The sequence below is a fragment of the Harmonia axyridis genome, chromosome 3 (genome assembly GCF_914767665.1).
Source record: "Harmonia axyridis chromosome 3, icHarAxyr1.1, whole genome shotgun sequence".
NCBI lineage: Eukaryota > Metazoa > Arthropoda > Insecta > Coleoptera > Coccinellidae > Harmonia > Harmonia axyridis.
In genome coordinates this window covers 30969181-30979391 of record NC_059503.1, presented here as the reverse complement: position 1 = coordinate 30979391, position 10211 = coordinate 30969181, and the positions used below count along the sequence as shown (strand labels likewise).

Here is a 10211-nt window from a genome sequence, read left to right as displayed (position 1 = left end):
TAATTCAACGTCTTCAAATTAATTAGTTTTTCACACTAAGCTTAATGGAAATATTTAATCTTCTAAGTCTCTAGTTCTCTATTCGGAAAATATCTATTTGAACTTCCTATTTGTATAAGTCATAGATTTATAGAGGAGGTATTCAAAACAGAATTTTTAAATAATAATTTTATATTGTAAAAATTTTAAATATCAACTTCCATTTGGGTTTCATCTCTAGTAAATAAAAAACCTTTATTCAATACTAAAATATACTCTATATAATAAAATTAGAATAACATATATTTGGATTAAATAGATAAAGAGAATCATATAAAAAAGGCTTGTAATTTTCCAGTATACATTAAAATCTCTTTAGAAATTCTTCTGACACAATTCGAGCTCTTGCATTAACCGCCAACTTCATTTCTGATATTTCCTTGTCAATTTCTTCCATGAAATTTATAACAAAATCAACCAATTTGTGTTTGTACATCTGTTCAGTGTGGAAATTTGTAATTAAAAAACTTATATCATATCCTTCCACAGGTTTTCTTCTTAAAACAATGAAGTTTTCAGCTCTCATCATCATGAATCTCATGAACTTTTTGCATAATATCTTTTCAATCTCATCTGCTTGTTTAACAGCAATGCTTATTCTAACAGAGTTAATTGATGATTCAATTAATACTTTTTCCTTATCGTTCCTAGAAATCACAACTGGTGTCAGAAGTAGTTCTTTGTTAGACCTCACCTCAACTTCTGGCTTGTTATGCCTTTCCACCCTTTGCGAAGAAAAATCTTTCAGACACATAGCAGCGGTTAGGGTGTGTCGAACCGCTGTTAAATAAGGTTTTAAAGTTGCAGACATTTTAGTATACAACAATCAATTACTGGATGATAATATAGCAGAACGAGAACAGGATTCACTAGCTTTACTTTGGCATAGCTTTGAGAAAAATCCTTATGAAAAATTCTTTTACAAAGATTATCAAAAAACTAGTTTAAAACCATAGACCTTAATATTATAAATACCTGTCTACGGCTACTAGCTTTCTGACACCTACTTATCTTTATCTATGTCTGAAACTGACTCATGCATAGATAGATTAGGATTATGGCACAGATTACTACAGATGTTTCACTCTATGCATTTACAAAGGAAATCGTCACCGGCGTTTCGTTGACCTCGAATTCGCTCTACTCGTATTTATGAATGAGTTCGGGGTGATTCGGGGTGACCAATCAGAGAGCTAGATTGATTCTTTCGACTAATCGCAGCGATAGTTCAATTTGAATCGTGGATTTTGCGTTCGCTTAGGTTATGTTATTGAAAATGACAGTTCTAAGAAAATAAATTTTATTTTGTTCTTGCTTGATTTAAAATATTAATCGCAAATAATTCTACATTCAAATATTTCTCTCAATGTAGGATCGCTGCTCGAGCTCTCCTTGCAATCATAGTCTGCCGTAAACAGAGGAGTCATTCATCAGTAAGACGAAAAAGATTTTTTGAATCTCAGAGATACCAAGCAACCCTTAGAACATTGATAAGATTCTAAGAAGCAACCAATAGACGTTTTTTTTTTAGAATCATGCTAGTATTCCAAGGAATTTCATTATGATACATACTTTCAGATACAGATTCAATGTTGGAATTGCATTTTTCGATAAATGGTGATTTGTCATTAGGTTGGCATCAAAGTGGATACTGCATATTCTGTTATTTGAATATAACAGCATTGCATCTTTGTTCATTATTATGTCATCACTACAAGCCAATTTCCATTGCATAACTCGGTCCTTATAAACTGGATTAGGAATCACTCGGTCCTTATAAACTGGGGTTAGGAAATCTGAAGAATCTTATGGAATTCGTAGAAAACCCTTGATATCTTGCTCTATTACAATTTTTAACAGAACACTTCGTACATATTTTACCTTGACCGGCTACCATATTTACTAATTTCAAATATATTAAAAATAATAAAATATTTAGTTCCTTTGTTGTTTTAATTCAAAGAAATATATTTAATGTTTATAAAAAAACAGGTATTTTGAATACTTTGATAAATTTAGCTTGGTATTCAATATTCAAAGAGAATAGGAGTTGAATATAAGCAGTCGGGTGAATTCAAAAATTTGAATGGGTTAATCTGACAAATCACATGCGTTTTGAACCTTTTAGAAAGAGTGGGAAGTTCGGTTATCTTTGTCATTTTTTACTACAGTAGTTCATAGTGAAATTCAAGGTCAACGAAACGCCGTGCCTAAAAACGGCAGAGTGAATTGTCTGGTTAGTCTGTGATTATGGGTCCTTTTGTGTTTATCTATGATCTTTCCTTCATGAATCATAGAGTACAATACAGATTGCGGATAATTATTCGATCTTTTTGACCTTTGACTAGCAAATGTGTTCATATCACAGACATTTTCATTAGGTTTTTTACTTTGTGGTCTCTTAGAACATAGAATAATTCCTCATTCTAATTTTTGGTTTAGGTTAGTTTACCCATTATTTTATTCTATGTTGTAGAGTGAAAGTAACAATTAGTTTTATTATTTCCCAAATTACATTAATACGAATTCACAAACAGCTGTCATCTTAGCAATTTAAAAACGCAAAACATTAAATAAATAATTTTCGCATTGGAGCTTTCCGATATATTTCGAGTAAGTGAAAATTGTATTATTCAATGATTTCTATCTTATCAAATATGTGTTACAAATTTTATTCTAATTCTTAAACGAAAGTTTGTGGTTTGTAAATCAGGCCAAATATTTCGAATTGTTCCTCTATCTGTGTTTTAGGTAAAACCCCTATATTTATTGTGAATTTTTATTTGTGTTCCAAAAATGTGGAATATTTTTCATCTTGAATGATAAAGTGTGTAATTGTTCTAATGTTTACTTATTGTATCTACTAATAAAAAACATAGATAAAGGTAGTAATGAAACAAGACCAGATAGAATTTCAACTTGATTGGCTAAATTTATTAATTATGTCATTTTAATAATAATTACTAATTGATTTTCTCATACATTTACCAATTCATCAGCATCAATTTCTGTCTCATGGTGAATATTCATGAAAGCTGAACCATTAAGTATGATGATCGATAACTCCACCGATGGACTATTACCAGAACATTAAATATGTTTTCACTCATAGTGTTGTGTAAATAGTTTTTCAGTCTCCTTAGGATTGAGATAGTCTTTCTGGGATAGCAGTGGAAATTTAATGGTAGCCAAAATAGCAATCTCGGAATTCCAGATTAGATTTTGGGGTAGGGGATGCTCATAAAATCACTGTTATCCACACTTAAGTTCTGCTTTAACCAAAGATGTATTGATTTCGGGAAGCACTCACAATTGCAAACACAGACAAATTGTTTCTTCAATTTCAAAATTGGCCGCAAAATTAGAAGGTAATATACCGCATAATGCTGACTGATATAATTTTAATATATTTTGTAAACCTTTCCACCAATTGTTGAATTGTATGTTCAAGGATTGGAATGATCAAATTTATTTTATTATACACATTGGCAAAATTATGGGCGTGGACAAAATTTTCACAAAGTTTGTAGTTCATTTTCTCTTGAACCATTTTAGCAATTTTTTTTTTGTTTAATTGTAATTTGATTCCTCAGGAATTTAACTATTCGAATGGCGTCCTCAGTAACTTTGATTTTTGTTAAATACAGGGATGAACAAAAACATTTAAAATTAGGTTTTATTAAGAAGACCATGTGGAGAGATTTGTTGGCAGACAAGATTTTTTACGAACACTCATATGTTGTGTCAGCTTTTCTGAACATTTCCTCTTTCTATTTATTGCGATATCTTAATTTTGAAAGAAATTCCAGCATTTTGAGTGGTTTCAGTACACTGAAAAACCATTTGTTCATTGTATTAAAGAATTGCATGAATACTCCTATTCATTTATATTATGAATTCTAGTTCATCGATATGAGGATTCTGAAATTGATTTTGAGTGTTTATTGCTTGAAAAATTCATCCGATAGAAGAACTTGGTTCATTATATGTATAAAGTCATACATTAACTTCTTTGGACAATTTCAATGGACATTTCATTGGTTTAATGGAAATTCCTTGGTTCAATGAATCGATACGATGAATTGTATTAATGTTTCTGTTCATCGGTTAAAAAATAATAACTGAATTTATCAATGCAATGAACTTTTTCATGGAATTTATCTACACATTTGTTCAGTGGATTAAAATTAATTTTAAGAGTTATGTAGTGCTGTAATTCCTATCAAAATTAAGATAACCCAATGAATAAAAATGTTCGGATGAGATAAGGCAACATTTGAGTGTTCCTAAACAATCTCGTCTGTCAACGAATCGCTTCAATTTTTTTTTGTTCCCCCTGTATGTGATAAAGAAAATAATTGAGACCGGCATCTGAACAGTTATGTTGCCGAGGAATCAAGCAAAAAAATAATTGCGAAAATAGGCCAAAGGATTCAATAGAAAATGAACTGAAACTTCGTTGGAATATTGTCCATTTCCCATAATTTAGGCAGTGTGTATATTATATTAAAAATACACTTTCTTTTTCTTCAAAAATGAAATGTCTGCATTATTATTGTATTTTAACATACTTTTAAACATTGAATGATTCGCTCACACTGTTGTTTTACCATTTTCGAAGAATAAACGGATAACACCGTCTACTAGAATCAACTGTTTTTTTTTTTCGTTTTTCATTCCATAAATCTTGAATACGAGATTTCGTAAATTCTCCTCGATTTAGCTGGTAATAATGTTGGTGACGCTACAGGTCTAATTGTTGCTATAAGTAAAGTCTACCAGTTTTAAACTCTAAATTACACATGGTTAATTTTCTAAATCTGATATATTGTAATTCCATGTTCTTGAGAGCTCGTCACAATGAATATTGAGCCGAAAATGTTCTCAAACGATAAGGTTCGACTCACTTATAACAGAACCGTCCTCAAATTCGATTCTGTCCGTCCGTACGGCTGGCTCTAATTATGATTACTACTGAACGGAAAGACCTAGAAACTTGAAATTTTCAGGGTTGGTTCGAATTTTAAACGCCGTAGTTTAGTTTGGTAGATGAGCAAAATCTTACTTGTTGTTCCGTAAATATGGCCGTTCGAAATAGTGTATTTTTGTTGATTTCAAAATTGCAGATTCGATCTAGATGGAAATTTAGATTTGTGACAGTTACAATTTGAAGCTTCGTGCGATATTTCAATTTTTTTTTTATTTCCTTTATATGTGCTAGGCTTAACCATCCACACAACGAACATTTCATTTTTCTACAAGACTATTTTCAATTTTATTACCCATCACCAGACATATACAACATCCATGACCTAGCCGGGATTCGAACCCGGTACCCTCGGCACCACAGTCAACCTCCCAGTCGACCATACTACCGAGGTAGTCTATTATTTCAATTTGATTGCGTAACCAGAACCATAGAAAATTATAGAAGGATATCCAACGAAAAAAAACTCGATATTTCCGTTACCAAAAAATCGTTAAATTTCTTGTCAAATTTCGTGTTGATAGCGTCATCAGAAGCATAGAAAATTCAAGCAGAGAATAAAAAAAAAACAGATATTCAAGTGACGATAGAACCAACTGAGTTAAAATATTGTATGTAAAGAATGACAATTTCAACGCCTCTCGCAAATTTTCGTGCCGATAGTGTGATCAGAATTCACTAAAAATGGTTGTTGATTTTATTTTGGGGGGCTCGTTTAGGATGACGTTCAACTAAGATGCATAGAAAACCTGTAAAACTTTCAGACAAAACGGGAGACTTTTCAGATTTATACCTTATTGATTTCGAGAGATCGCGTCTGTTTCAGATGGCGCATACAGCGTTTGTTTGACATTTCTCGCGATTCTCGACTCTTGTGACCTCTGGGTATAGAATAATAAAATTTTGTATTGTATGCTGGTGACAATCTTCTATACTCTGAATAGGCCAATAGCCGTTCCATTCATTTCATCAAAAATTCGATATGAACTGAATTGTAATTTATTATGAAAGTTTGCTGTGTCTCAAATCATTATTTCATTTTTAAACGGCGCCAGGCAGATAGCGGGTATTCGGACAATTCTGAAGAGCGCCACCTTACAGAACTCTTGTAAGCAGAACACCAAAGCAACAGGTGGATATCTCAAAAAGTCTGAAACAAAATCGAATCAGTACACACACCAGGGATCCTATGCATCTGCACTTATGATCACAGTCCCCCCAACGGAGACTTGTACGAAATTTCATTTCTGTAGGTGCATCACAAACATAGAAAAAAATTACTCGATTTTGACAAATAATTGCCTGAATCTCCGCAAGCACTGATCCGATAATGATGAAACTTAGCAATTATGATCACAGTCCCCCAACAGAGACTAGTGCGAAATTTCATTTCTGTAGGTGCATCACAACCAAAGAAAACCTACCCGATTTTGACGCAAAATGTCCTGAATCTCCGCAAGTACTCATCCGATTATGATGAAAATTTGCACTTATGATCACATTCCCCCAACGGAAACTAGTGCGAGATTTCATTTCTTCATCACGACCATAGAAAAAAAATACCCGATTTTCTCGCAAAATGGCCTGAACCTCCGCAAGCATTATGGCCATCGGTTTCCAAATTTTAGACATTTCCAAAAAATAATCTGAAAACACTTCCTCCTTTTCTCGGTTTTACCTTTTCAGTAAAACAGCAATAAATGAAATGAGAATATATTACTTCTCATATATTTTTGTTTTGGCTTTGATGGTAGCAAATGAAAACCGGCTTCATTAGCTGCTGCTAATATTTCAGAGGGTAGTTCAGCATCAGATATCAATATTGTATTGTTGTAGCGAAATACAATTATTGAATATTTATTTTTTCAGTACAAATTCACAACTATGTTTTTGAAACTAACGCTATCGACTCTCCTTCATCACTAGACAACATAACTCAACACACAAATTTAGCAACTTTGATATTATAACGAATACACTGATATACAGATCAAATTTGATTTGATTAATCATTCACACATGAATGACAGACGTAATTCTGCATGTCGTTACAATAGTTATCTCATCCTTGACGTTAATTGGGCGTTCGGTGCATAGAGACATTACAGAATTTAATTTATTCTTTAATACTTGCGTGCGGAAAAATCCTCTGCTATTTTTTTTCGCACGCATATGCTTGCGGGTTTTTCCCGCACTGTGTAGGAAAGTGACTCTTTGTGACTCGAATGGAAAAAGAGTTGAAAGCGCACGCTTGTAGAAAAAGTTTGTTTTCAGTTTGGTATTTCATATTAATTGAAAAGTAAGTATTGCCTCTTATTACAACAATCCAGCAGAGTTTCATCTGCGAGTTCAAATTTTCTTAAAGGTTTGGCGTGATAACCTCAAACTTTGCTTCTTTGTACTTTGGGCAAGGCTTCTCCAAATAATGTAGAGAAACATATCAGTTGTTATCGCATTCCTCTTATTCCCAGAAAGAGAAAGATATAGCAACTGTATAGCAGGTGTTTCAAAGTCTGTTCCCAATCGCATTGAAATTGATGAAAATCAGATATGGAATCAGACCTAGTAGAAAAATGTGACAGGAAAAGGATCACAACAACTGGTCGTATCGATCGGAAAATTCGAGTTTTCTGTTTGGTAAATGGAGAAAAAAGTATTTGTTCGCCCACTACGTTGATGAACGAGGAAGGCATAAAAGTTTCTACTAGAAACCTACTAGGTGGTTGACCGAAGAGAATTTGATTCGTCGTTAGCCCGCCAAAAAACCACGTCTAACTGAGACTAGAAGAAGAAACGGCTGGAACGGACTCATCAACACAAAAATATGTCTGTTGCAGACTATAGTCAAGTAAATATACCTATTTATTTTCAAATAGTTCAATTCATAATTTATGACCTTCTTATAATTATTTCAATATTTCACAGATGTGTTTCTCCGATGAGTCGACATTTCAAAAGTATTATCCAGAAGTTCGTTTGTCAGAAGACGCCCAAGAATAAAAATATAATGTAGTTTGCCTTGTGGAGAGTTTTGATTATCCGGTTAGTGTAATGGTGTGGCAGTCTTCTCAACCAAAGGCATGGAGTACCCTATACCTTGTAGAAGGGACTGTGAGACAAGATCAGCACAGACGATCTTGACCCGTGCCACAAAGCCAGTAGTATTACTTCATTTGTGTATCAGAGTTCTTTCCCGGAATTCACCAGACATGAGCCCGATAGAGACAAACAAAAGAATGGCATCACGACCAATGACCTAATAATAAGTATATAGCGCATAGAGAGAGAGAGGAATCAACTTTAACAAAAAGGTACGATGTTTACACCTCGTTACCAGAAGCAGAACCTGCATACCTGAAACTTTTCTGGGCGCCAAATTTTAGGGCCGCGAAGTCAGTTAATAAAACAAGACATACTTTTTGGCACAAAAATATTTTCATAGTGAAAATACCAGTCTTTATAGTAAAATAAAAAAGATTGCCAAGCGACAATTTGATTGAAATCGAATAGACACTCGAAGCTAGTCATGAAAATACTTACAAATAGGTACTAAAATGCACCTTCACGAACTGTGTCGACTATAGAGCGTCGTACTTTCAAACAATTCGGGACGTTATTTTTTATGAAATCGACAAAACGTCCTTTGATAAATTTAACAAGGTGAAGTTCAAAATACGATTTCATATGAAATTGAAAAGATGCCTGAGAGGAATAACAGATGCTCCTTCAAAGCAAATTCAAGAATCTGCAGTTCTGTTAATATGTACAACAACATATAGCAACCAATGAAGATACATATGTTTCACGTAAGCGGGACACTGGATTTTGGGGCTTATCCTTTGAGCAATATTGAAAAGTGACCCATCACAATGATAGTATTTTCCACGGGATATCCAAATATGTTGTGGGAAAAACCTTCGAACCAAGGCATGGAAAGGAAAAACCATTTTTCAAAAAAAATTTTTTTTTGACTGGTTTTCAAAATAAGAATGTCTAAAGACAATTTCTCACCAATTGTTTCTTCATTTGAACTTTCGGTTCACTTTTTTATTGCAAAATAGTCTTAATAATATTTTCCCATATTTTCTGAATGCTCAATCGATTCTGAATCCGAATGTGTAAATATAGTGGTAGGTTTATATTACAAGATTCACATTCAATACCAACCTGAGGAAATTCAGATTCCATATTCGGAAATACATCCATATTGTCTATGGTTCTATAAATATTTGATTGTCAAATTTTGAAAGTCTGAATTTTCATTCAAAGCTCTCAATATGTTTACTCTTGAATAAGGAAGTGTTATTTTCGACATAGTTCTTCAAGAGTAAACATATTGAGACCTCCGAATGAAAACTCATGCATTATATTTTAGCTATATTATAATCGAGAATTAAAAGTTCAACATTTTACAATCAAATATTTATTGAACCACAGACAAAATGGATATATTTTCTGAAATTTCTCAGGCTGATTTTGAATGGAAATGCTTGAAATAAAAATAAAACTACCACTATATTTACATATTCGGATTCAGAATCAATTGAGCATTCAGAAAATATGGGGAAATATTATTATGTTTTGCAAGAAAAAATGTTCTGTTTTTCTTTAAAAAACGGGATGTTCAAATGAAGAAACAATTGGTGAAAATTGTCTCTAGGTTTTCTTATTTTGAAAATCAGTCATATTTGGAAAAAAAAATTTTTTTGGAAAAAATAGTTTTTCCTCAATATAATATATAATGAGTCACTTTTCAATATTGCTCAAAGCATAAGCCACAAAATCCAGTGACCCGCTTACGTGAAACACCCTGTACAATTGGACTGGAAATTTAGAGAAAGGTTCTTTATAATATTTAAAATAACCGTCAAACTTCCAGTCGGTATTTCGCTACGCTCGACTTTATCTCTAACAAAAATGAAAGCAGATGGTCTATTCTCATTTTTTTCTCAAAGTTTATATTATAAAATTTTCAGTTTTTGTATGTTTTGAAGTTTACTTTACATATTTCTTAATAAAAGTTATTAACTATACCTAATTGTATTTTTTTATTTCCTATCGGTTTTGGATACAATATTTACAATGGTCGCATCAATGTTCATAATTTACTTATCTATATTCTGGGTATGATATACTTTATTAAATAGAGAACCTCAAGTGGATCCGTGTTAGTTTTACATTTTTG

General features: G+C 32.7%; 2 protein-coding genes across 4 annotated transcripts in view; one reads left to right on the top strand and one right to left on the bottom strand.

The window, feature by feature from the left end:
* Positions 1 to 237: 237 nt before the first annotated feature.
* Positions 238 to 1068, bottom strand: LOC123675172 (actin-related protein 2/3 complex subunit 4). Its single transcript, XM_045610473.1, has one exon. It carries the CDS (start codon positions 848 to 850, stop codon positions 344 to 346), a length of 507 nt encoding a protein of 168 aa, XP_045466429.1. The 5' UTR covers positions 851 to 1068; the 3' UTR covers positions 238 to 343.
* A 1432-nt stretch (positions 1069 to 2500) lies between these two features.
* LOC123675166 (tudor domain-containing protein 7) overlaps positions 2501 to 10211 on the top strand; it is a 41383-nt gene continuing 33672 nt past the window's right edge. Inside the window, exon 1 of one of the 3 annotated variants that reach the window (XM_045610463.1) lies at positions 2501 to 2652. Coding sequence is in view for 2 of the 3 variants with exons in the window: in XM_045610460.1 (XP_045466416.1) it covers positions 3274 to 3407 (134 nt within the window). In the remaining variant the exon portion in view is untranslated. Of the gene's footprint in view, positions 2653 to 3184; positions 3408 to 10211 lie in introns of those variants that run through there. The other 2 variants (XM_045610460.1, XM_045610461.1) reach the window with 2 other exon arrangements.

Bases quoted from the DNA above. Each gene is read 5' to 3' on its own strand.
- LOC123675172 (XM_045610473.1), bottom strand. From the start codon at position 850: ATGTCTGCAACTTTAAAACCTTATTTAACAGCGGTTCGACACACCCTA.